At 47.0% G+C, this 26985-nt stretch overlaps 1 protein-coding gene across 2 annotated transcripts in view; it reads left to right on the top strand.

Annotated features, from left to right (window-relative positions):
- SMOC1 (SPARC related modular calcium binding 1) overlaps positions 1–26985 on the top strand; it is a 138590-nt gene that overhangs the window by 92464 nt on the left and 19141 nt on the right. The window contains exons 6-7 of one of the 2 annotated variants that reach the window (XM_012724657.1): positions 9392–9448; positions 11355–11435. In XM_012724657.1, the coding sequence (XP_012580111.1) occupies positions 9392–9448; positions 11355–11435 (138 nt within the window). Of the gene's footprint in view, positions 1–9358; positions 9449–11354; positions 11436–26985 lie in introns of both variants that reach the window. The other variant, XM_012724656.1, reaches the window with a different exon arrangement.

The raw sequence follows: 26985 nt of genomic DNA, 5'->3' as shown, positions 1-26985 counted from the left end.
GGATCCTAAATCCTGCCACATCCCCATTTCCAAGAACTGAGGAGGAAATGAGGGGCCTGGGAAAGATTCCTCTCTGAGAGTCTTAGGAGTCCCTGGTGTTTTGTACTTGCTTCTTTTCTTCTATAAGTATTAATTGAGAACTCGCTAAGTGTCAGGCTTGCTATAGTCACTGAGGATCCATCAACAAGCAGAACCAGCTAGCTCCTCCAAATTGGCCTGACTGATTAACCCATGGCAAGAACTTCTAAGAAGAGACCTCAAAGGAGGTTGCCTGAGATGAGTTTCTTGATCCCTGTGCTGGGTACCTTTATGGGTGCCCGGAGCACAGGGGAGCCAGCTCAGAGCTTGCCAGGGAACTGAGAACATGTTCACTTGCTCACTGTTCCTTGGCTGAGAGAGTCCAGTTCCAGGAGTGGCACATAGGTTGGAGGGAGGCCAGGCTTGCAGCCAGTTGACCCGGCAGGGGCAGGCCCAGCACCTCCTCTGCAGCTCTGAGAGCAGCGTCACCCCTGTGGCGAAGGTCTCGGAAGGGCCACTCTTAGGCTCTGTTGCGCTGATTCTCTGCCCAGTGCAGGAAAACTGAGACTCAAGGGCGGCTTACTCTAGAATTTCTATGGAAGTAGAATTGCTAAGGTAATTTTAAAACAATAAATAAATAAAATCTTAAAAAAATCACTTATTTTTTTTTAAACAAAAATCTTTAATGCTTTATTCCCTTCATGGCCCCTTCTAAAATTTCAACCCCTGCTTGTCTTAGTTCTTTGAAACAAATGCGGTGACTCCTCCCTTTAAAAATGTTATTTACTTTTCTTTTCAAGCGTAGTGTTTTTTTTAGAACAGTTTTAGGTGCATGGCCAAATGATCAGGACCTTGTCCTCTGCTCCCACACGTGCCAATAATGTCTCCCCATTATTGATGTAATCCCACACTTCACATCACCCCACCGTTGACATACTTCATATCGCATATTAACGATGCTTGCAATTGAGAAACCTAAGCTGACACATCGCTATCACCTGAGGCCATGGTTTTACATTAGGGGCCACGCAGTGTTGTACATTCCATGGGTTGCAGGATACTTTCGCTGCCCTAAAAGTCCCCTCTGTTCTGCCCGTTTACCTGTCCCACATAACCCCTGACAAGCACCGCTTTTTTCACTTTCTCCATCGTTTATCTTTTCTTTTATCTTTTCTGGGATGTCACAGTGTTAGACTTATAACGCTCTGTCTAATTTGGGGACTGACAGTGTTACAGTAATCGAGGCAGTGTGTGGTGCTGACCAAGGTGTAGATGCAAACATCAGTGGAGCAGATGAGAACCCTGCAGGGGGCGACACACGTGCGGCAAACTGATTTTTGACGAAAGAGCAAATACAACTCAGTGAAGGAAGGTCCAGTCCTTACAAGGCGTGATGCTGTAGCAATGGGCCTCCATATGCCCACATGCAAGACAGAAAGTGCCTGCACCCTCAACCCAGCCTGATGCCGATACAAAAACTGACTCAAAATGTCTTAGGCATGAAATGTAGAGCAAGTAAGACTTTTAGAAGAAAACAGGAGACAAGTTATAGAGCCTAAAGCTAGGTGAACCTAGAGCTTTGGTGTCTTAGAGTAACAACAAAAGGAGAAATTGGGCTTAAAATTAAAAACTTGGCCAGGGAATTATTTTGGTAAGAGACAGGGAGGAAATAGTTGCAAAGCATGTAATCTGACATAGAGCTTATATTTAGAAGCTAGAGAGAACTTTCCCACATTTAACAGTTGAAACACAACCCCATTAAAAATGGGTTTATAACCAGAGACATTTTAGGGGGGGTGGAGTTGGGGAGTGGGATCAAAAATGGGGGGGAGGAAGTGCATGGGACTATGGTGATGGCACAAGTGTGAATTGGTGATGGGAAGCCCACGGGGATTGCAGCTGAGATGGAAAAAGGCACAAACTGATGTAAAAATAAACCATTATAATAAAAAAGTGGGTATATATACAGATATGTCACCAAAGCGAATCTGGAGGGGCAAATAAATAAAGAGATGTTCAAGGTCACTAGCCATAAAGTAAATGCAAATTTAAAACTATGATTAGACATTACTATATACCCATTAAGAAGCCAAAATAAAAGAAAAAGAAAAAGAAGAGAGAAACATAAAAGCTGGTGAAGGTGCAGAGAAACTAAACTGTATCTTTCAAAATGACACAACCATTCGGGAAAATACTTAGAAATTTCTTCAGAAACTGAACAACTTAACATATATTTTTATTATAATCTAGCAACTATACTCCTAAGCATTTTATTACAGGGAAATTAAAGCTTTTGTGCACATAAAAAACGGCATGCCAATATCACATCAGCTTTTTCTGTAATAATCAAAGATGGTAGCAGCCCCAATACCCTCCAACTGGTGAAACAAACTATGGTGTGCCCATGCCATGGACTGGGACTCAGAATAGGGGGGAGAGGCTGTTAGAGGTGCCATGACAGTGGCTCTCAAGAGCGTTTTGCAAAGTTGAAAAAGCCATTCTCAAAAGGTCCGACACAGCACGTCTCCATGTCTATAACTGTAAAAGTGACAGATTTGTAGAGAGGGAGTTCATGGTTGCCAGGAGAGGTGGATAAGGTGGGACAGCGTGATCGTAGAGGGTAGCACAAGGAAGGTGTGTGATGATGGGCTTGTTCTGCATCTCGACTGTGGCGGTGCTTCTGTGAACTGCATAGAAGTGCTCACACTCACGCACACACCCCCGTAAGTGTGTGTGAGATGGCTGGAGCAGGAGTAAGGTTTGTGGACTCCACAGTAGCAATTTCCTGATTCTGATATTCTGTAATGATGTCACTTTCATCATTATGGATTATCGATGCAATGATATTGCCTATAAAGATGTTACCATGTGGGGAACTGGGTGAAGGGCACACGGGACCTTTTTGTGTTGTTTTTGCAACTTCCTGTGTATTCTTCAATCATTTCAAAATATAAAGTTGAAATGAGCAGTCTGCTTCCATGTGAACCCACCCCTGCCTGAGCTGACTCTACTCTGGCGATGTCCCTCCTTCCCTCCTCCCCCTAACCCTCCTCCTCCTCTCCTGTCTCCTTTCCTTTGTTGTCCTCCCCATCTTCCTTTTCTATTTTTGGCCTACCTTTTATACCAGCCTCATGGTTTTGCTCTTATTCAGGAAAACGTGGAGCTTGGGGAGGTGGGGGAAGAGCTTGTGAAAAGATGGCTTTAAGCATATTATTTTCCCTTCTTTGGGGAGGAAATACCAGGTGAGCAGACAAGGCAAAGCATTGTTCTCTTGCTCTGGAGAGGACCTGAAGAAATGTCCAGATAGCTTCTGCTCTTGAAGGTTAGAATTTGAACAGCTTACTTACATTTCTCACCCTCGCTGGGTATGGAACATACATCTCAGGAAATGTGGAGACGGATTGATAGCCTGCTGTTCTTCTGCTCTGCTTCAGGCCAGATTCTTAAGGGACTTTTGCAAACAAGCAAAGTTGTCATGAGTCATCTCCCTCTCTACTTTAGGCCTCTGAGTCATGCACTCTGAGGAGGTTCTGGCATAAATGTGGTCCCTTCAGAAGCAAGAACCGTCTAGCTGTTCTACCAAGGTTAAGTTTATCTCCAGTCTTTGTAAAAGATGGCCAGTGGCAGCCTGAAAGAATACAAGGAAAAGGGTGACATGATTTGGGCAGAGCCCAAGAGTCAAGGGGACTTGGGATGCAGTGAGACCTTCTGAATTTCAGGATGGGGGTGGTGGTTTCTTTTTTCCTCCTTCTCCAAGGCTCCTCAGTCTTCGAGACCCCAAGAGATGCCATTAATACAGATTCCTACTCTGTCCCCTTTGACACGTGTGCTTTTGAAGGACCTGGAAGAGAAAGCTCTTTGTATGTGGTCAGAATAAACTCATTGTACACCCAAACAATTAACTCCTCAATGGACTTGGCAGCCCCTTGAAAGGCCCGGCCCTGCTTCCCTGGACCTCTTGGGTTCCATTCAGCCCCTTAAGCACACCAATGTTTTTGGGTTTTGTTTTGTTTTGTTTGTTATTCTGAAAAGTCTTTCCCTGAGAATAGTCAGAGCAGATCAACATTGTCCTCAGCCCGGCATTTATCTCCACTCGCCAGCAAACGTCAATCAGGAATCAAAAAGCCAAACAGAGGCGGCTTTGAGCGGTGTCATCGGGGGTCGAAGTGACTTCCAGCTGTCTGTGCGCGGGCCAGGCCTTCTCGCAGGGCGGGAATTGTGCTGTCACACAAACCCACTGTCTGTATCAGCTCTCGGTTCTCGGCTCTCGGAGCCTGAGTGGGGGCTGTGACTCTCTGGGGCTGCACCTGCAAGGTGGAGGCCTGGTAGGGGTTGGGGGTCTGGGGAGGCTAACCCCTCGACTCTGGGCTCTTTCCAAGGCTGCTTACTGCTTCTCCTGCCATGAGCAGATCCCTCTCTGCACTTAGACTCCCTCTCCTTTTGTCTGCCTGGTGCATTCCCCGCCCTGGCCGGGGGTGAGAATAGAAAGGAAACTAAGTGTTGCAAATGTGGTGATGTTTTTATTTTTGATCTTGACATCATGTTTGAGAAATGCTCTCATTATCTTTATTATTGTTGTGTTCCTTTTTTTCATGTTTCAAGTTTACTTCTCTGAGTAAGAAGAACAATAATCTTTAAATTGTGTTTTATTTTCTCTATCAGTGCTTTATTGCCTTCCACTTGACTCTAGAGGAATTATGAAATTATAGAGAAATAAGTCTGCTTGAGGTCCAAAAAATTACCAAGAAAAAAGATTAAGTATCATATCTTTATAGGCATATCTGTAAACTGAGATTCAGATGTATATATTTCAGTATATGGTAATTTGCCCCCAAATTAAGGATTGTTCACAGATCTGGCAGCTGCTGCTAGGTGACCTATCTGTGAAGACTTTGTTACTGTTTCCATTTTGTTTTAATAGCGTTAATGAAGTATAACTATGTAGCACAGAAGGTAACCATTGTCAATATACAATTCAATGAAATTAGCACTTTTTTATAGAGTTGTGCTACCACTACTGGAGAACATTTCCATCACCCTGAAAAGAAACCTGGTACCATTTGCAGGCACATCACAACCCACACCAGTCCTAGCTACTAGGAATATGTAAATCTCTATAGATTTACTTTTAGTTGTTTCTTAAAAGGGGAATCAGACACTATGTGGTATCTGCACATGGCTTCTTTGTTTAGTATAATGTTTATAAGGTTCATCTATATTGTCACATGTATTAGTTCGTTCCTTTTCATGGCTGAGTAATATTCTATTATATGACTATATCACAATTTGTTTGCCTATTTTTACTTACCAGCTGGCAGACATTTGGTTTGTTTCCAATTTGAAGCTATTATGAGTATACTGCTATGAATATTTGTATACATGTCTTTGGGTGGACATGTTTTTTATTTTCCTTGGACAGATTCCCAGGAGAGGCATTTCTGAGCTGAGTGGAAAATTTGTACATCTTAAATAAATCACCACTCTTTTTCAAAGTGACTACCCAACTTTCCTACCAGCAATGAACGAGTTCAATGAACAGCAATTGAACAGGTTCAATTTCCCCACCCTTACCAGTACTGGCTACTGACCTTGTTTCAAAAAGCCATTCTAGTAGGAACATAGTGACACCTCATTGTCATTTTGTTTTTATCATGGTACAGAGTGCCTTATGGGGGACATTTCATAAAGCCAATAAAAATTGGTCCTCAGGCCCTCCCTGGTGGCGCAGCGGGTTAAAGCACAGCACTAAGAAGCTAAAGCCACTTCCGCATGAGTTCGATCCCCGCCTGCCCCGGAGGTGACCACATGGCGCGGCAGACCTCTCCTGAGCCGCCCGCTGCTCCCCTCAGCAGTGTACTTCGTCCATCTGCCTGTTCTGCTCCCCGCTCTGTCTCTGGTGAATCTCTCACCCTCCGCATCTCTGGTCTGTACCCCGGTTCTGTATGAATAAGTAAATAAATCTTAAAAAAAAATTGTCCTCAAAAAATTCACATTCTTATCAGATTATTGATCCATTGAATCAGCTGATTGCTGGGGTGATGAGCTGAAACCAACCCTGCTTCTTGGGAAATGAAGCCATAGCCAGCTGCTTTGTGGCATAGCTGTTCTCCCAGACAAGCGTCTCACCCCTCTAGCCCAGAGGACATCGGCTCCCTCCACCTTTGCATGCACTGGCATTCCATTGTCTTCCTGCCACAGTTTTGGTTTCTCCAGAACTTTATTTTCAAGCTGTCTGCGTGAAGCAGCATTCACACCCTCTGGTAACGTGATGAAGAGCCAGCAGGCCACAGCAGCCCGGCTCAGTGGCTGTCGTCTTCTTGTTGTGGTTTTCATTTGTGTTTCCCTAATGACTCATGATGTTTTTCATGTATTTATTAGCTGTTTGTACATCTTCTTTGATGAAAACTCAGCTAAACTGTCTCATCTACTTAGAAATCAGGTTGCTTGCCTTCTCACTGAGTTGTAAGGTTTACATTTAATTTAAAAACTTTGATGGGATTTCAGTTTCTCAAATCCAATTTTAAAAGTGGGCAGTTGGATACGAAGGTTTCACACTCACGGTCTATATCTCCTTTCAGAGGCCATAAGTCTTACTCCTACACTGTGTCAGGGCGGGTGGGAGAGTTGGCATCTTCTTTTTTAGAAGAGGCTCTCACAGATCAGTGAGGAAAAGTGAGGGGTTCAGGTTACCCCACTGTTTGAATGTAAAACTAGGTTCTGGAGTGAAACCCCTCTTAAGATTGGGAGACCCGGGACACATGTGGAAGCTGAACTCTCCCCAGCCTGGGGCCCGGTGTCATCCCAAGGCTTGCCAGGAAGCAGAACTGGTGTGGACCTTGGAACCACGCCTTGGAAGAAGGGTGCGTTGTTTGCTGGGTTGGAAGCCAGGGGCCCAGGTGCCCGGGCATAATGGTCAGAGGGTCCTGTTGGCTTTGGCTTGGCTCCCCATCCTTTGGGCATGCTGAATTTCACAGGTGGCTCTTCTGGCATCAGGGCACCTTTCTTTTCTCACCCCATAAAGATTTCCATCTGGGGCCTCCATTGTGGTAGTGCAGCTGTGCCTCCTCACCCTCGGTGACCCTCCCCTGCAGCAAGATTCTCTCCCGGCACGTGGCTTCATGCTCTGTGGGCTTCTGGGCCCACAGCTGGGCGATTGTGGAAGTCTTGTCCTGCAGGAGTGCAAAACTTCCCCTGGAGGTGGGAACTGTCCTTGTTCTCTTTGCTGCTCAGTGGACCAGATGGGGCATCCTAGCTTCCAGTCTGGATGATGGGGGAAATAAGCAGAATCTTTTCTCTTCTTCTGCCCCAAAGAGAGCACCAGCTCTTGTAGTAGGAGAGGTTTTAAATGGAATATTAAAATATCATGTACCCCTCTTTCACCTGGGTTTTCACCATGGTCTCTAGGGGAATGTTTAACATCTCGCTTTCCCTTTGTTACCCTGAACACTCCTAAAATAAAGCCACCCCGTGCAGAGGGCTTGAGCACGGGGCTGCTTCAACCGTGGACTCTGCATCGGCAGGAATGACCAAATGTGCCTTGCAGCTGCCAAAGACTTCACCAGTGACTCACTGAACTCAAAAGAAAGAGGTGTTAACAGAGTCAGGGGAAGCGACGCTGTGCACGCGATGACACGGTGTGGCTCTGTTCTGTGATTATTCCCTCTCGATGACTTCCAGAGCAAACGTGCACAGCTCAGCACCAAAGATGCCGGCTCCAGACTTCAGTTGGAGGCCCATGAGATATGCAACACGGTTGCTCTTCTCTTCCTCCTTCATTGCGTTCCTTGAGATGGTTGCTAGATAATTCAGGATGGCCTCGGCCCCTCTGGGAGCCAGATCTCGGTGTCAGCACCTGAACACAACAGCAGGTCAGGTGTCATCAGCTGTCGCCTGCTGTCAGGTTGGGGCCTCGGTTAAGATCCCCAGGTGAGGGTGTTGGTGCAAGAAAGGGATCAGGACTCTGTGTTCTTCCTGTCTCTGCTGGTAAGAGTCAGGGAAGTCATGGAGGTCCTGGGAACTCCAAATGGCGCCGGGCTGTTACTGACCATCTGACTGGCGTCTTGGAGGCTCTCTCAGCACTTCCCCTCTCCATAAATAGCTAATATCAGTGAATTTAGTATTCAGTTCCAAAAGACCTTTGGAGGGTCTTGGGAAGAGACTGATGGTGTAATCATCAAACTGAGCTCACAGTGTTCTCCTTCCACCCCCCCACCCCCAAGGAGATAAAATCGCTAAACTGAATTCTTCATCAGGGCAAAGGTTCTTGCTCCCCACCTTCTCCAAGGAGGTGAAAACTGGGTCTTGGTGGGGTGTTAGGAATCCTTGCTCCCTGTACATGCAAAGCCTATGAAAGACCCAAGCCCCCACTATGTGATACATACTCATTTATGCACACACACTATGCAAACACATACAGCAGATCTTCGTTTTTATAATTTCTCTTGGATGGTGACTCAGGGAAATGTTTACAAGCATTTGTAAAGCGGGTAGTAATGAAAAAGGCAAAGATCGAGAAACACGGCTCTAAGCTACGGTTTTGGTGAAAATAGCTCAGCGTTCTGAAACGTAAATCAAGTCCACATTCACTCCTGACTTGCGGAGCTTCTCCCGCTGCACAGAGCGCTGCTGACACTGAAGATGATGAGCGTTAAGACGTGGCTCCTGGGAGCCCCCTGAGCCCATCCTCTACCTTAGGACCTGAGAGCACAGTCTGGTGCATTGCCCACACACGCCCTCCTGTTCTGTGTGCCCTCACCTCTTCCTGGCAACTGGACTGCGCGCTGCTTCCGAGTTAAAAGTGTTCTAAAGAGCCCCCCCCCCCCATCTCTTCAGGTCAGCGTGCTCGAGACAGAATGGTCCTTCCTGCCAGCTCGTCTTTTAAAAATGAAAACAGAGCAGAGCCTCGGAGTTCGGAGGGAGCAGCATTGCAGCCTCTTGTTTTCCTGAAATGCCTCCATGAAGGGAGCTGGGCTGGTTTCCGAGCAGGAGAGAAGGAACTGGGGCACCTCTCTCTGATGCCACAAGCGTGCTGGCCCCAACTCAGGGTGTTTGGGGAGACGGCTCCTGGCTCGCCACTGCGGAGAAACAAGAGCTGACGGATGTGCTGGCACAGTGGGGTTGCTGGAGAAGGCGCCCCACAGCCGTGGCCTCTTGCTGCCTTTGTCCCTCTCGGGGACGGAGAGCTGACGGTGTCTTTCTGTGGTTCTCCTTTTCCTCCTTCTCTTTGCTTCTGTTCTTCCTTCCTCTTTGGTATCTTCACTGGGACTTGGCCGGGCCATGTGCAAACCCCAACCATTCAACAGTGCTGGAGAGTAGATAGTATTTACCTCAATAATGGTAGTCTCTTTTCGATTCTTTTTAACCCTCAATTCAGATGACGGGTCGAAGCCGACGCCCACAGCGGAGACTCAGCCGGTGTTTGACGGGGATGGTAAGCTCTGGTATTACTTCCGACTTGCATTGTCCCACCTATTTGCAGATTTGGGGAAGGTCCTTCCTTTGAATGTTTGTTTAAGCTTTGTTATTGCTTTCTTTTTTAATTTTTCCCAGTTTAACCTAGGTTGTTTTAACCTTTAAAAAAAAATGCAAATCCTCCCAGGAACTGGTACACTCTCCACTTTTGGAAAGGTCCTATGTTCTTGCCAGGCTTCCTGCCTGGCTGCTAATGTCCAAAAATAATACAGCCGGGACAGACCCTTGCCAAGACCTAGGAGCCAGGGCTGAGGGACACAGTCAGGCGGGCAGTATCCCTCTGTAAATGAACCAGCGCTCTTCCTGTTCTGTGCCAGCTTGTGGGCAGCCTGATGGGGAATGAGGGAGAAATCCAGGTGGACACCTTTGTTCTCAGGATAGTTGCAACATGTAGAGAACTATGTGTTTAATTGTAATGTCTCCATTTTTACTGTAATGAGCATTCATGGAAGAAAGAGATCACAATGGCCTGGGAAAAGATGTTGGAGGAGATGGCACTTGAATTGGGTCTGGAAAGTGGAAAGGTGGAATCAAGACATCGCAGGCAGGAGTGTTGCCACAGACAAAAGAGGGAATCATGTGGGGGTGGGGGGTCATGGGGAAAGCAGCAGGAAAGAGACTGGTGGACTGGTTCTTATTTAGCTAAGTTATAGGACCTTGAGCACTGAGTCAAGACATCTTGGAGAGGATAAAATTCCAGGTCATAGTGAAATTGTGTCAGCTGGTGGCAAAGATAGAGATCAGCTATAAAGAGTAAATTGGAGGAGCCTGGGGTGCTGAGGTCAGGCCCTGATTCAGTTTTGAGCTGCTCAGGGCCTGCATTGGTCAGTGTGCTTCATGGCACACCCCAGACCCCACCAGGAGGAACAGGAGTGCACTTGTAGAGTTTGACAAGGTTTGACTCTCAGTGCCATAGGCAGCAGCCTGTAAGCAGAGTTTAGTCTATGTGTCCAGGCCTGGGTCATGAGACAGAACATTCAGGGGAAGAAAAAGAAATTGTGCCACTGGTGGGTATGTTAGCTAGTGGTGTCCCTAGGCGCAACTCTAGAGAGAAGAATGGAAATTTGAGAGAGTCTTTGAAAGTGGTCATTTAGTAAAATATGTATGTTCATGTCTATCAGTTTGAATATTTTAGTGGTCCAAAAACACCCTGGATCATTGGTGAGTGTGGGGAAGGGGAGGGAGGGTAGGATGGGAGTGGGGACCGTGTCAACTTGGGAGACCTCTCTAAGATCCCTCTGAAGATCTTGTCACTCTATGGTTGGTTCAGGGTCATCAGGGATTCTCCCATCACATGAGAATGTCTCTGAGTGACCCAAGCCCTGGAGAGCCTGGAGGCACCCTGGAAGTCACTGGGTGGGGGAATTCAGTCTCTGAGTCATGGTATAGATACCACGAGGAAGGGACTTGAACACACATTAGGCCATGTCTTTCTTCCCCACATGGAACAAAGTCTCAGCAAGCTGAAATCTGCTGTGGCACAGCCATTTCCTCCAAAATGGTCTTTGTGGCTTGTTTGGCCTTCATTTGTTGATTTATCCCCTTTAAATCTTCTTCCAGGGAAGCAGCTGAGAGAGCCTTGGCTTGGCCCATGTTCCTTACCTCCTGGGATAATATTTTTATTCCTGGATGGAGTGGCTGAGCACCTCTGGACTCTGACCACTCTGCCTCCCAGCACAGGAGGCCCTGGTTGGACCAGGGGAGTGTCAATAGAAAGGGAAAAGTGGATCTAGAATAGGGAGATAGCACAAGTCTTGATGCTTGAAACATATAAACAGCTACTGAGATGTCTGGGGATTTTTCTTTCAAGTTAACATGCTCTCTTGCTCAGACTTTGTTTTTTTCTCTTCCCATTTTCCCTTCAGAAATCACAGCTCCCACTCTGTGGATTAAGCACTTGGTCATCAAGGACTCCAAACTGAACAACACCAACATAAGGAATTCAGGTAAATCATGTATCCCAGATGACACAAGCAGGCAACCCCTGCAGTTGACCCACAACTAACTCCTGTGTGGACTTGACAGGTCAATCGCTACAGCTAGAAAATTCAGATTCTATGTGCTAATCCCTTCCAATTTATTTTCTATTAATTAGCTATTCAGGAATCATCTTTGATGACATGTGGGTTCTTTGGCTAAAAAAACTTCTCATTTTATGCTTTAATTAACTTTCTCTATGCCATGCAAAAGGATTTGAAGGAAGAACGGCTGGGCTTAGATGGAGCTGGACTTCAAGACTCGAGACACTTGATTATGTGTTTTTGAGATTCAAAATAGCTGCTTATAATTCCAGATCTTCTGGCTTGATCTGATGAGGGTCTTGTGTGTGTCAGCTTTTGATTATTAACTGAACTTCATTAAAAATGTGCTAATTTTTGAAGCGATTTCAGATTCATAGGGTTTGTTTGTAGTGTTCATTTGCCTCTGATGAAGACCAAAGTCAACAAGGTTCATATGCCATTAATAAAGACCAGGTATCAATCGATAGGAAAATACACTAACAAGCCTAACCTGCACCTCTTTCAGGGGCAATCAGCTTGCTTTCAGCCTAACACTGCTGAAATGTGAGAAATGCCACCTGGCATAATTTATGTCTGGTCTTTTTAACCAACAGAGTCTAAACAAAAGTTACACTCCTTTGGACTGGTAGGAAGACTTTTTACACAAACTTTTAATTGTCAGTTTGCCATCCTCGACTCTCTTTAGGGTTATCAGTTGTCCCTACAGGTAGCAATGTGGGCACTTGCGTGCATGGAATAATTTAGACCAGGGCAAGATCCAGGCAGCCTTGGAGTTTTCTCTGTGATTTGAGATGGTCAGTCTCTTTGCACCTGTCTGATTCCCTGTTAGAGGAAAGTTGGGGGAGGCCTGGGGGGCTGGGATGGGAATGAGACCATGTGAACCCCTGTGGGCCAGAGTCTTTGAGAAAACAGTGCCAAGGTTAAAGTACAGGTGTTGGAATCAGGGAGATGTGGCATTTTCTGGTTCCAAATGGTGAGTGACCCAATCAAGTCAAATAATCTGTTTGAGCCTCGGTCTCATTCTGGGTCACCATCTCGCCTTCCAAGGATTGTGATTACAGGCTGGGTTAATGTCTACATTATTGGTAGGAAAAATATTAATGATATAGCTTATAGTGCCAAGAATTTGTGATTGTCACCCTAAGCAAAAACACCTATTAGGAAGCTTCTTAGAACCTTCTACCCGCTCACTGTCAGGCAAACACAGTGAGTTTTGGTGACTGTGGTATCTGGAATGATATCTACAACTGGTTTCCTCCACCCCCACCCCATTCATCCTGAATCCCCAGCAGGTCTGCAAATTTTCGGTCCAAACATTAATTTCATGTGCGGTCAAGTGGTAGATGTGAAGATGATCTGGCTTTGAAATCATTCTGCACCTTCTGTCTGGAACACTTAGTCGGCATCTGGCGCTTGTTCCCATGTATCTTGTTTTTGTCTACCAATGGTCAGTTTCTCTATGTAGGCTACACAAGCAAAGAGGTCAAGAACATTCCTGTCTGTCTACTATATCTATTATAGAATCCAACTCAGTGTGCTTGATCATTTGGGGGAAGGATGGAGGAGAAAAGAGCACTGTGAGGTCAGAACCACCTCTGTCCCCATAGCTGGTCTGAGGCAGCTCCTTAGAACTCTGCCTATGTTAGGTCACATTCACTATAGGCCTAGGCCTGAAGAGTGTCCATATCTGACAGATGCAAAGTCGCAGGCTGACAGAGGGCGTGACTGCTCTGGTCAAGCTACTAAGTACTTAAGTATTAAGTACTTGGGGACAGATTGTGTGTCACCTAGAGCTGTGTTCCCTGCGTGTAGGAAGTGTTGGTGCCAAGTCATTGGTGATGTTTGCGTCTGCTCAAGTTCTTTTGCTTTCCATTTGCATTCACTTTATGGTTTCCATCTGGGTGAATCTAGTCATTTTGAGAAATGGTTCTCAGGCAGGTAGAACTAGCTCCCCTCCATTGGGGTGCCCAGTTGCCTTTATTTTTCCTCATTGACCCCAGTTATGGCTCTATGGTTATGGCTATCGGTTAATGTATAAGACAGGATGGTTGAGGAAAGCTAAAGTTTCCCTGGGAGAGGGCCCTCCCTGGTGGCGCAGCGGGTTAAAGCACAGCACTAAGAAGCTAAAACTACGTCAGCCAGCGTGAGTTTGATCCCTGCCCCAGAGGTGACCACATGGCGTGGCAGACCTCTCCTGACCCACCCGCTGCTCCCCTCAGCAGTGTACTTCATCCATCAACCTGTTCTGCTCCCCACTCTGTCTTTGGTGAATCCTCTCACCACCCCTGCTCCTCTGACCTGTACCCCAGTTCTGTATGCATAAATAAATAAGTCTTTTTAAAAAAGTTTCCCTGGGAGAAATGGAAGTCAGCAGAAATGATCAGAATTTCCTAATAGATTGGGGGTTTTCTACATCATGGTCAAGTGGTAATACTGCCTGAGTGCTCATCACTCTTTTTGATGTATGTGTAAAAGACATGTAGCAGGGGTTGGCAAATAAAGTTTTATTGGAATATGGCCACATCCATTTTTTGTACCATATTGCCCATAAGTATTTTTGTGCTAAACAGTAGTGTTGAATAGCTGTGACAGAGACCACCTGACCCGACCATTATCTGACTCTTTTCAGAAAAAGGTTTATTGGCTCCTGGCAGATAGGGTTGAAATAGAAGCATTTGAGTGGGAATGTGTGTGTGTGTGGGGGGGGTAAGTTGGGGGGTGTCTTTTTTGGTCCCTCTCATAAACCAAGCAGAAATGGGAGACCTGCCTTCTGAGATGTTTCCTGATGTGCCCAAGGGGGGACCCACAGGCACTCTAGGCAGCTCACATGCCTTGGCTAGCCCACAGGAGCCTTGTCAAGCTGTCACATTCTGTTCTGTGCAGGATCCTGCAAATGGGGTCACAGGAAGCATCCTGAAGCTTGACTTTCAAGGAATCTTTTTCTATAGAAGAGATAAACCATATAATAGCAAGAACATGGGCTTTCATATCCGGCCTCCAGTGCTGACTTCCTACCCACAGGCTGAATGACCTAAGGAAGTTCATCGACTTCCCTGAACCTTGATTGCCTTGTATGGAAAACACAGTTATTAGTGACTTACAGGATATTTCTGCAGTGTCAACAGTATATATAAAACACCTGGCATACATAGGAGGACCCCTTAATGGCTAGAAAACAATGGCTCCTCTGAATGACTGTCTTTCTGTATTGCTTTCTTACCTTTGGTTTGATGCGAAGTCAGATACACTACAGAGTATAGGCAGCTGGCTCTGGCGTGGACGGGAGCCCCTAGGTCAGGCCTCCAAGCCTCTTTGCCATTAGAGATTGAGGAGAGATTCTGGGTTCAGCTAAACTGTGTCTGTAGGGAGGTTCAAGTGGTCCCCGAGAAGCTCTCTGGCCAAGTGCTCTTCTAGCTTTCTGTCAGAGGCAAAAAAGGCCATCCCAGTTTCTTTTACACCCCAAACATCCTTCTTTCACACTCAGACCCTGTGACGCCAGGTTTGTTTTCTGGCCTGGGGACTGTTGATGTTGGAAAGGTTCCACTGGGCAGCTGAAGTTTTGCAATAACATGACACATACGCCTGCAGACTTATCCTGTCTCCTTCTCTCCTCCGGAGGTTTGGTCCTTGTTTTAAGGCTTTGTCATGCGTTCACCGTGGCCATGTCACCTTTGGAGTCATTGGCTGATTCAGCGTTGACAGGTTTGACGCTGTGGCCCTCTGGCTCTCACCTCCATGGCCCAGCATTTCTTCCTGCAAGCGAGGAGACAGAGGACCTGTCAGCTGTCACACTGAAACAGCTATCTTCCCATGGGCGAGTGTGGGTGAGACTGTTCTGCTTTTATAAGAAAATGCCAACTGTTGCTGAGCTTTTTTCTATCACAGGCTAGCTAGCTACCAAGGCATTTTTTAATATAACAAGAATTAAAAATTTAAAAAATTAATATAAAATGATGTAGAAGAGGGCAAGGAGATTAAGGAAATGACAAAAACTAGGCTTCGTCTCATCCTTCAACCAGTATCCCACTGCTTCTAACGTTATTGTGCAGACATGACGACATAGACATCATAAATCCTACAGCTATGCTTTGTTAACGTTTTTGTTTTTTTTTAATTTTCTGTATATGACAAAATGCTGTACTTTCTCCTCTGGGAAGAAATTCTCAGGAATGTGCCTGTGGGAACCCTGAGCCCTTCTCTGGGCAATGTAGCATCACCCCAAAGACACAATTTCTTCTACCCGTGTCATTCGTCCTGTGACCTCTTGTGGGGTCTTTCACTGCTGCTCCTCTTACCTGGTTTCTCTTTTTTCCCCTTTATCTTCATATTTTCTTTTTTAAGATTTTATTTATTCATGCATACAGAAATGGGGTACAGGCCAGAATTGCAGGGGCGGTAAGAGGGATTCACCAAAGTCAAAGCAGGGAGCAGAACAAGCAGATCGACGAAGTATACTGCTGAGGGGAGCAGCGGGCAGGTCAGGAGAGGTCTGCCACGCCATGTGGGTCACCTCTGGGGCAGGGATCCAACTCTCACTGAAGTGGCCACAGCTTGGCTTAGCTTTACAGTGCAGCGCTCCAACCCGCTGGGCCACCGGGGAGGGCCCCTACCTTCTTATTTTCTATTGATTTTTTTTTTCTTGATCTGGCCTGGGACTTCAAGAAGACTCTAGAACCTGGTCCAGCGGGTTCAACTCAAACAGGCTGTGCTTTCCTCCTTTTGCTCTGTGCCTGGCAGGCCAGTGAATTTTGCAGCTCCTGGTTAAGTGTGTTTCCTGGAGCCATCCACAGGACACAAGGTTGCAGGTCCATCACATCTACATTTTGCCATGGAAATGTGTCCCTGTGCCTCACCTAGGACAGTGCTTGCCGGCTCACCACCCACATCAAGAGGAGCCGTCCACAGCACCCCCACCCTCACCTGCTAGTCTAGTGTGGCTCCTCTCAGCTGCCTTGGCCCCCTGGGCTCTTTCTGGATCACCCTCCCTCACCAGGGAAGCTCTGCTGGAGCAGGACTTGGGGTCACTGAGGCAGCAGCACCTCCTGGCTGGATCCCACACCCCCAAGCCAGCCCTTTTGGCCTGCCCTGAAACCGCGGGTGATGTAATAAACTGAGGCCTGGAAAAATAAACAGCTCTCAGGGAAACCAGTGGTAGCCGTTGTAAGCAAATACCCCACAGCCACCTGGAACCTCGCACATGACGTGATTGGAAGGAAGAGTGAGTAATCCACTAACGTTAGCAGCCGCGGACGAGTCTGGGCTTGTGTGCATTTAAAATATCTATATAGAAACAAGGTCCTGATGTTTATTTCTATAACTGGCCTTCTGGAGGTCTGCCCGTCTATCCGATGCAGGTGTCTGGGTTGATCATGGTCTGGAAGCCAGGCCAGGGTGGTCATCGCTTTGACTTTCTCCATGGCAACAGAGGCCTTCTTCAAGTTTTCCCTTTGCGAGAGCAGCCGTCCACATGCTTGGAGGCCCCAGAGAGCCGAACTCAGCAGTCCATTTTTACCCTGTTTTAAAATTAGCTTTCCGGCTGCCTTGCTCCCTCATCCCACGTTGTCTGCTCGTAGGGCTGGGTAGGGGGAGGTGTGAGCTGGCCACTAGGGCTTGCTCACCTCACAATGGCTTCGGTTTGGCGCATGTTTTCTTTTTGGACTTTGCTGCTAAAAACTGGAATCAAATTTCCTACCAGTTATAGTGATGGGCTCCTAGTTTGCTCAAGGTGGCTGCGCTCTTGACCTTGGTGTAGGGTGTCCTCATCTATTGTAAGGTGGCTTTGGAAGTAGCTGGGGTGCATCTCTCACATATAGGTCACACATGCACGCATCATTAGTGTTGTGGTGGGGGGCGCTGTGAAGTTAGGGTACTTTATGCAGGCAAATTAAAAAGTATCTCTCACACATCTTCCCTCAGGGCCTTGCCTCTCCTGAATTTTCATTTGCCAGCTCTTGTCCTGGAAGGCCAGCTGCTGGGCAGGTCAAGGGCAAACAAGCTGCTAAGAAAAACTAGAAAGAGACAGCTCACCACTTCTGGGCTCTTCTCACTGCAGACACCCTGAAGCGTTTCAGTTCCTTTTGTGGAACAGTCCTCGGAGCCCATTTAACAGCCGAGTCGATAGACAGAGGGGCTCTGAGGAAACCTGAGTGGATGTGAGACAGACACTTTAGTGCCCACATGCTCCCCCTAGAGAGTACCCTCTCGAGGACTTCTCCTCCATGCTGTAGGAGCTTAGTTTCTGTGTATGTTGGAGGAGAGTGGGTGTCATTTAGGACAATGGCGCTCTGTGTGTGGCCACTTTGGGCTCCATGGAGAGAAATTCCCCCCGCAGGCCCCATCACCTGTGACAGTTCCTCTGGCCAGAAGCCCTATTTCAGATCCCCCTGACAAACACTCCAGTGAGGCGGTGTCAGGGCGCGCGGCGGACGTGGAGAGGGCTCTGAGCTCCGCAGGTGGGGTCACCCAGCATGACCGTGGAGGGAGCACCCCAAGGCCCTCGCAGTCTGCTCTGCTGGTGTGAACGTGACGGGTGGACGCAGGAGGCTGGCTTTGGACTAGGCGCCCCGAACTGTGAGGAAGCACACTGTCCTGTCTACTGGCGAGACTGCGGGTCATGGGGATGGGCAGGGTCTGGGGATCGTCTGTTACTGCTGCTTCAATTTATTTATTTTTATTTTTTAAAATAATACAATAGTTTATTTTTACATCATTTTGTGCCTTTTTCCATCTCAGTTGTAATCCCCGTGGGTTTCCCATCACCAAGTCACCCATGTGCCATCACCATAGGCCAGAGCACTTCCCTCCTCCATTTTTGATCCCATTCCCCACTCCAGCTCCGTAAAATATCTCTAGTATAAAGTTGTTTATTATATTATTACTTCCCCCCCACCCCGATCCTTTATACTATGAGTGAAACCATCCGGTATTTTTCTTTTTCTTTCTGGCTTATTTCACTGAGCATGATCCCTTCCAGCTCCATCCATGTTGCTGCAAAAAGCATGAGTTTATCTTTTTTATTGCTGAGTAATATTCCATTGTGTATATGTACCACATCTTTTTAATTCAGTCATCTATTTTGAGCATTTGGGTTGATTCCATGTCTTTCCTATTGTAAATAAAGCTACTGCTGCTTCAATTTAAAGGGGCAAATGAATCCCCTTGTTATGGGCCTTGTCCAAGGTCATGGGCCCATCAACAGTGATTATGGACCAAGGCCTATACTTGGTGTGACAGGGGCTGGGAGGAGAAATACAAAGGACTGTCTAAACAGCTGATCATGGGTGCTGGGGTGCCAGAGGGAGGGCCAGGTGTGTGGTCCACCCAGTGGGGAGGAGTACTACTTTGAATTTCTGGCATGGTGACCACAAAAGGCAGGTTGCTTCTTCTTAGTTATATCCTTTATTTTGGGGTACTTACATATGGTGTGCCCCTTTACTGGCTGAACCTGGAGTAGACTGCTCCCCCTTCCTGCCCAGGGCTGGCCCCTGCGGTCCAGCTGGCAGACTCCTCATCCACCGAGATGGGTCCAGAGGCATCACTCCATGTGTACAGAGGACATGGCCACCTTAGGCCAGCGCCTCCCTCTATCCCTCAGTGCTTCTCATCCTCACAGCAAGCTGTGGTCCCCCACTGCCCTCCTTTTATAGTCAGGGAACCTGGGATTGAGCATAAGTAATGAGCCAGAGGCCACAGAGCTGCCACGTGATGGAGGCAGATCCATCTGACCCCAGACCCGTGCTCTTGGCATCAAGGTATGTTGCCTCGATTCTAGCTCCTTTGATGACTGTGAAACAGACCCTTCACCTGCCAGACCCTTGGGTGTCGTGAGCCAGAGAGGGGTGCTATGCCCTGCTCTTACTGTCAGCCTTACCACAGGGGCCCATGTGTCCCTACGCCTCTGTCCTGGAACATCTGACCTTGGGAACAGCTATTCCCTGAACTTCTTTGTACTCTCACTTCTCCTGGGCTGCAGCTGAAGAGCATTTCTGCTCCTGTCTTGATGTTAGTTCACAAGAAGGGGTGCTCAGCTCCCCCAAACTGATCCAAGGTCCTTTCGTCTACGTAAGTTAAGATTTTGGTTGCCTGTTTTGTGGGGCAAGGGCTTTTTGATTAAATGTGATGGGGAGACCCACAGCAGTGGAAGGGTGACTTTTAGATTGTGTATTCGGTTTCTGTCCACCATCCACACTCTGCTTGATCCACAGCTCAGACAGCTGGGCACACTTTCAGGGTCTGGCTCTTCCGTCTGCTTCTCCCCTACCTGGCAGGGCATCTCCTGACGCTTCTCCTTTCCTGGCCTGCTGTCTTCCCTCTGTTCTGAACAGAAATCTAAGTGATGATTCTGAGGGTTCCCTGCTTCTCAGGAGTCCCTGCGTGACTCTGAGACTTAGGAACTGGCAGCAGCCCAGTGGCTGCTCAGTGCTGGCCATAGTGGACAGCCCATGGGGTGGGCCAGCCAGGCCTCTAACAGTTGGAGAAACATTCTCCTGGGGCCACCAGACCATCCTGTGAAGAAGTGCAAAGTCCACAAGTAAGAAAAATCACCTCTTCATATAGTTGGCTTGAAACCAGAGGTGCTAAACCCCATGTGGCTAAATAAACAGAAAGTGCCTGCTCAGAGATGTGCCATAAATCACTCCCCATGATTGCGGCTCCCGGCAGCCCCTCCTCCCAGGGAGCACCATCTCCAGTCCTTGAGCAAACCTCAAACAAGAAAGCCAGTGCCTTCCAACCTGGCCCTGGCTGGCCCTCCCTTTGTTTCTGTAGTTCCCTTCCGACTGCGTGCACACACACACACCAACGCAGAGGATTCTGAGGCATTAGCCACGCAATTTCTTACGCCTCTGGAATTTCATATTGCGATTTAGGAAAGGCTGTTTTTTAACACACAGCTTGTTTTTTTGGGTTATCGTTCAGCATTTCATTCATTTTTGATAAGAGGATAGGTGGGTGTGAGCCGTTTGAAGGGGTTTCAGGGTAATTGTAGGCGACACAATGCTAGCGTTTGCCTTAATATTCTTGGCTTGATGGGACAATTCCTTTTGCAATGAAGTATAAATAGCACCTCATATTTTTCAGGCAGATAACCTATTGATTTTTCCCCAAAGAAAAATCCAGCACTTACTTAATAGTCTGAGGGTCCATTGTTGTGTTTCCCAGGATGAGTTCAAAGAGACAGGTCAGCTTTTTTGAGCCTCCGAGGTTTCCTCCCTACCACTTGGCATTTACTCACCAGTGGGTGGCTCCCTCTCGCAAGTGGCTGGGGATGGCACAGCAGGGATGCAGCATGGAAGGTTCTTGGACTCAATACTTGTTATGCATCCTTCAGCCTGAGACTCCCTGCTTTCCTGTGACTTGGGAACTGGGGGCCAGGGATGGGTGCAGTGAAGGGTCAGAGGGATGTGACCAAGGCCTTGGTCTCAGGGGCTTATCATTTAGTTAAGTCAACATGTCAGATGTAAGAGGTCCCCAAAAGGAGCATTTCCTTAGCCCTGGACTTAGAGGGAGACTTCATTCTAGGCTGGGCTCCTCCTGGAAAGCTGAAGGAGCCCTTAAATGAGGGCAGGTGATTTCATGGCAAGTTTTTCTTCTTGCACATCTTACAAAGTTTTTCTGATCTCTCCAGAGCCTGACACATGTGGCACACAGCACATCCCCTATACGGCTGTGTGAGAACCTGGGTCCTCTGACCTCTCTGTGAGCCCCACCTCATGTGCAACTCAGGGTCCTGAGTGAGACCTCCCATCTTTCTTTTTTAAATAGTTAATATTCTTCTATTGCACAGTATCTCATTTCTCCCCTCAGGGGTAGTCCCCAGAGTTCTCTCACCAACACAGCACCCTGATCATGATCCATCACCGGGGTCCCTTGTGCTCTTGTGCTCTTCCCTCTGCTGTTTTAACACTTCTCCCACCCCTCCTCTGCTGTCAGCCTTACATCTATATTCACCTTACAAGCTCTGTTTTTTTTTTTTTTTGAAAATGTCAAGTGTTTTTTCTTGACCTTTTGTTCAGTTTCTCTATATTTCACATATAGGTTAAATCATGTGATATTTATCTCCTTTTGACTTATTTCACTGAGCATACTGCTTTTAGCTCCACCTATGTTGCCTCAAATGGCATGCATTTCTTTTTTTTGTGTGTGTGTGTGTGTGTGTGTGCATACTTTTTTATCTGTTCTTCTATTTTGGGGCATTTAGGTTGCTTCCATATCTTAGCTATTGTAAATATGTCCTCGTTCTTATCCACATCTCATCGCCCTTTCCTCTGGTATATGCAGCACTCATGAAGGCCTTGGCAGCTGCCCCAAGTGGGCAACCTGAGTCATCACTAGGAGGAGCGCTCCTGAAACTTTTTCTGGGAAGTCTGCTTTGTTCATTGCAACATCTTCCCAAGATACATTTCTGTGGCCCTTTATTCTTGGTCTTCTGTTAGGTTGGCCTTTTTCCTTGCTTTCATTTTACACACAAACCTTGTGATGATTACTTTCGGGTGTCAACTTGCTGAGGTTTTTGTTGTCCAGTTTGGTCACACACTAGTCTAGATGGCACTGTGAAGGTATTTTTAAATGATCGACATTTATAATCAGTGGATATAAAGGAAAACAAACAAGCTTCCATAACATGTATGGGTTTCATCCCATCAGTTGAAAGCCTTAAGAACAAAAGCCAAGATTTCTTGAAGAGGAAGGAATTCTTTCTCAAGATCATAGCATAGAACTCATGCCTGAGTTTCCAGCCTGCTGACCTGACATGTTGACTCTGCATTCAAGACTGCACCATCACTCTGACTTGAATTTCCATTCGGTCTGTGTGACCCCTACAGAATTCAGGCTTGCTAACTCCATGATTGTGTGAGTTAATTCCTTAAGCCAAGTCTTCTCTTTATAACTATATATAAATGGGTGTAGATTGAAATACAGGTATATAGGTACCTAATATTATCTATCTATTGGTCTATCTATCTGTCTACCTATCTGTCTGTTTGTCTGCCTGTCTATCTGTCATCTATCTCCATATCCATCCATCCACCCATCTATCATCTGTCTTATCTCTTTCTCTCCATTAATCTCTCTGTCCTCTCTGTCTCCCTCCACCCATCATTATCATTACCATCATCCCCCTCTCCATCATCTGCAATGTAAATCTTCCACTGGCTCTATCTCTCTGGGGAGCCCTGACTGCTATTGGCCCTGATGGTTGCCTTCTCCCCCCACTATCACAACGGTCCTGTGATATTTTCTCTAAAGAGCTCATGATGTAGTTGGCTCATCAATAACTGCAGCCTACATTTCAGGAGGTATTTGGGTGTTGGGTCATCCACATTCCAGCTTTTCTGTGTACTCCTTCCTTCAGCAGTTCCTTTTCTGGAAGACAGCAACCAGAAAGAACAGCCTAGGGATCTGAAACTCAGATCTTCTGGTGTTTATGTTTGTTGGCTATCACTGTCTAAAAAAAAAAAAAAAAAAAAAAAAAAAAAAAAAAAAAAAGGAAAAAGATGATAAAGGAGAAATTTTCCCAGAACAAAAGGATAAACTCTGGGCTAAAATCAAGACTGGGGATTAGCTGAGGATTTAGGTTGTCTGTATCTTCCTGGCTCCTAATCACCACAGGCGGTTGAGAGGCCAGCCATGCAGAGAGAGCTCATGTCCACGCTTTCCCTCTCTTGGCTGGACACACAGGGCTCTACGCCCTGCGCCCGGAGACAGACTTTAGTTCATCTGGTGCTCTTGTCCCTTTCCCACCCACACGGCTCCGCTCCAGACCTCCTGTGCTCTGGTGTGATGTGTGGTCGGTGGTGGAGAGGTTTGTGTGTCTCCTGGTGGCAGGGGCGGGACATGTCTCATAGGTGATTTCCCACTGAGTTTCTTCTCTTAAGTAGTCAGAGGGTTGTGAATTGAACTTAAATCACTGAGTGCCAGGTGGGGAGTGACACTGTTTCTCTGCAGCACCCTGGACTCGGGCCGGTGTGTATGAGTGTCTGTGAACGTGTCCTCATCTCTCTGCGTCCCCCTGCACGGCCCTGACTGCTGCTCCTCCCCTGCTGTCTGTTTCTCCCAAGTGTTAACAGGTGGCACCAGTCATACTCATAGTCGTCAGCCAGGCCCTCCATCCTGTCATCCACCCCGAGCTTTCCTAAGCAGAGATGGAATGTCTTAGAACCACAAATGTCCAGTTGTGGGGTACGCCTGCTCTTAACCACTGTTTCTGATGAGCCCCCTGAAACACCCTCTCTTACATTCTGGAAGGTGACTTTTTGGTATGTGGGAAACCCCATACTTGTGAAGTTGAAGAGTCATGTGGGAGGTGACAGAGAAGAGCAGTGGCTAGCAGCGGCCCCAAAAATGGGGCTGGTGGCTTCTGGGTCCTCAGATACAGAATGAGCTTATGCCCTTTGGCACATACTGACTCCTGCTTGCACAACCTGTGGAGGAGCACTGCAGGAATAATTGATCAGTTGACTGAATGACTAAAAGGTCTGAGGGAACGACAAAAAATAGGCATGGGGTAAATAGATGAAGAGTTGAACAAGTCTGGGTCTTTCAGTTTCTCGTTGCTGTATAACAAACCACCCCCAAACTTAATAGCTTACAACAACAACAAAAAATTTCTCCCTAACATCTCTGTGTTTTGACTGGGTTTACCCAAACTCATGCCTGGACCCGTTGGAGGGTCAGCTGGGCTGGAATGGCCCAGGTCAGCTCGCTCACACATGTGGCTATGAGATGAGCCACTTTGGTGATATTTCACCGCCAGTGGGCTGGGCTGGCTTCTGTACATGATGGTCTCAGCATGGCCTTCTGGGATGTGGACATGGAGGCTGCAAGGCCTTTTAAGAACTGGGCCTTGGGGCTGTACACTGTCACCCTTGCATTGGTTGAAGAAACCAGTCAATGGGAAGGGGACGATGGCACGGAGGGGCCATTTGTGGTGACAGTTTTATGATGATATGCACAATGAGTGGAAGAAAAATACCAGCGAGGATACAGATCAGACTGCAGCAGTCACAGGAGTATCTGCAGAGGTGAAGAGCACAGTCCCCGCTGCCTGCCCAGACTGGAATCCTCACTCAGTCACCTCTAGTTATACGACCTTGAGGGACTCGCATGGCTAGTGTGGGTGTCTGGCTCCTCTTCTACCCAGGGAGTATAATAATGACACCTGTCTTAGAGACTTGTATGGGTTTGAAGTGAATTAATACAAGTGCCCAGTGCCACACGTGGCATGGGGGAAGCACTCAAATAGATGTTAGCTGTTATTATTCATTTTACAGCTCTGTCATGGCGGGTGAGTTCTGCCTTTGGCTTTAAATTCTCTAGTTCTGAAATAAAGACAGAAAGTACTCACTGCCAGATTTGCAGTGCTCTTAAGCTGCAAAGAAACATTGGTTCAGAAGATGCTGTTCTGTGTCCTGTGGACAAGTACTTTTTTTATCTACTTGGTTTTTAAGGCAGCAGGTCTGGGACTGTCTACAAAGCAACCAACCCAGGAGAGCTTCACACTATAAACATAAATGCATGTTCCCCTGGGAGCAACTGACTACAGAGAAGGGGGCTTGGGTGACCCTAGTGCTCTCTCCTCTGCTCTTATGTCCAGAGAGTAGCAAGACATGGTTGGCTAAGGGAAGCCCTTGATAGGAAGCTCAACTCTTCCCTCTCTGGGCTGCCTGAACTTGGGAAAATTCATGAATCTCTCCAAAGTTCATCTGCCCAGCCGACAAAACGGGCATAAATACTGTCCAGGTTCCCTGGACACAAAGACTTGGCAGAAAAGCCCTAGTCTGCTCCCAGCACAAATCACCCAGTGAATATTTGCTTTGACTAATACTGGGGTAAATGTTTTTATGTTGGAAGACAGTCCCTGCATACTCTTCACAAACGATGTTATTATAAGCAGTTCCTGTCCCTTTCTTAGGGGACCCCTGTGTTCGCAGGATCATCGTAAAGTAATAATTCACCAAGCAAGTGTGTTTCACGGAAACCCCGCCTTTAAGCTTTCCCGCTCCATGCTACCCCACTTGTCCAAAGAAGCAAGCTCCTTCCTTGGTGTGATTTTTATTCTCTGTGGGACTTGGTGCAACCACTGGAAGCTGGAGATAAACATTTCAGAAGAGCCTTTGAGGGCTTCCAGAAATCCGTCGACAATGCCCAAATCACAAATTTCCAGCTCTCAGACAGCCTTGCCGTGTTTGCAGGGCCTCAGCATCCCGGAGGAATGAGGTCAGGCCCATCATTCCGCTGCTCTGGGAGGGGCCTCCCCCTCCGCCTGCGTCTCGTGTTCAGTCTGATTTATGGCTTTAGAATGTTGGCTGGGAGAATCTTAATTTAAAGCCTCTGTCAGGTTGTTCCTTGAGTGTGGTGTCAGAAAAAGCGGTTTTCCTTTGGTTTTGCTCCTCTGTCGCCTTTTCCAAGGATGAAATATGAGGTAGGAAAAGAAGGCTGTCACCTCAGGACTGGGGATGGAGTGTTAAAAATCTCTCATGGAGCCCCCTGGAAGGTGCCAGACCCCTTCCCAGCCAAGAGGCTCAAGTGAAAACTCTGAGTGTTCAACCGATTTTCCCAAGACTGCCGTCACCCCAGTCAGCTCATGTCTCTCTCCTGAGCTGCCACTAGGGGCTCTTTGGTAGAAGTTACGGTTCAGTTAGAATCCTTGGTCTAATGTCTTGTCAGCTATTTTAAATTCCTGTTCCTTTAGCTGAGGAGATTGTTTGGCTTTGCTATTTTTTTTTTTCATTTTGTAAATTCAAAATGATATCTTAATGTGAAGGTACTATACCTACCTGCCTCCTGCCTCTCAGGTATGTCTACACCTCCAAGGAGATCATTCCCTCCCCCTGCCAGGGGCATGCCAGATAGTTGCTCTGCAGAATCCCCAGTAGCTGATTTTCTCTCGTCTTGCCTGCAAGGTGTCTCTGTGGACACCTGCAGTTTGCAGCAACACCTGGACTGTCCATGCATGTACCGCCAGCAGGGCCATTATTTCAAAGGGGCTGGCAGCGTGAAAGTTGAGTTTCTGTCATTCTGAGCCGTTGTGCTGTTGTTCAATGAGCAATGTGAGTTCCCAGGTTGCCTGGGCAAACTGTTGCTCTAGGAGATGATGTTCTTGTACTGCTCTGTGATAATGTCATAGGATGCCCCGGATTGCCTTCCTGTCCTCTTCTTCAAGAGGCAAATTGTGGAATAAATCAGTACATCAACAGAATAATATAGATTTATGATAGGATTGCTTTTCTGGTGAAAGTAAAATGGTAGTTGTGTGCATCTGGATAAGTGTGGGCGTTTGTGCCTAAGAGCAAATGTAGGGAAGGGAGTGTTTAACTTTGGTGCCATTATGGGTTTTGCAAAACATTTTTTATAATAAGAAAAGAAAACCTGATGCTCTCTGTTTAAAAAAATGAAAAGGCAAACAAACACAGCCGCAACCCAACAGCAAGCATGGAAGCAAAGTCAGGCCGGTTGGCTGGGTTGAATTTGCAGG

This window comes from Condylura cristata, unplaced genomic scaffold, assembly GCF_000260355.1.
Source record: "Condylura cristata isolate star-nosed mole 26May11 unplaced genomic scaffold, ConCri1.0 scaffold00013, whole genome shotgun sequence".
Classification (NCBI taxonomy): Eukaryota; Metazoa; Chordata; class Mammalia; order Eulipotyphla; family Talpidae; genus Condylura; species Condylura cristata.
This window is presented reverse-complemented; position numbering and strand designations above follow the sequence as displayed.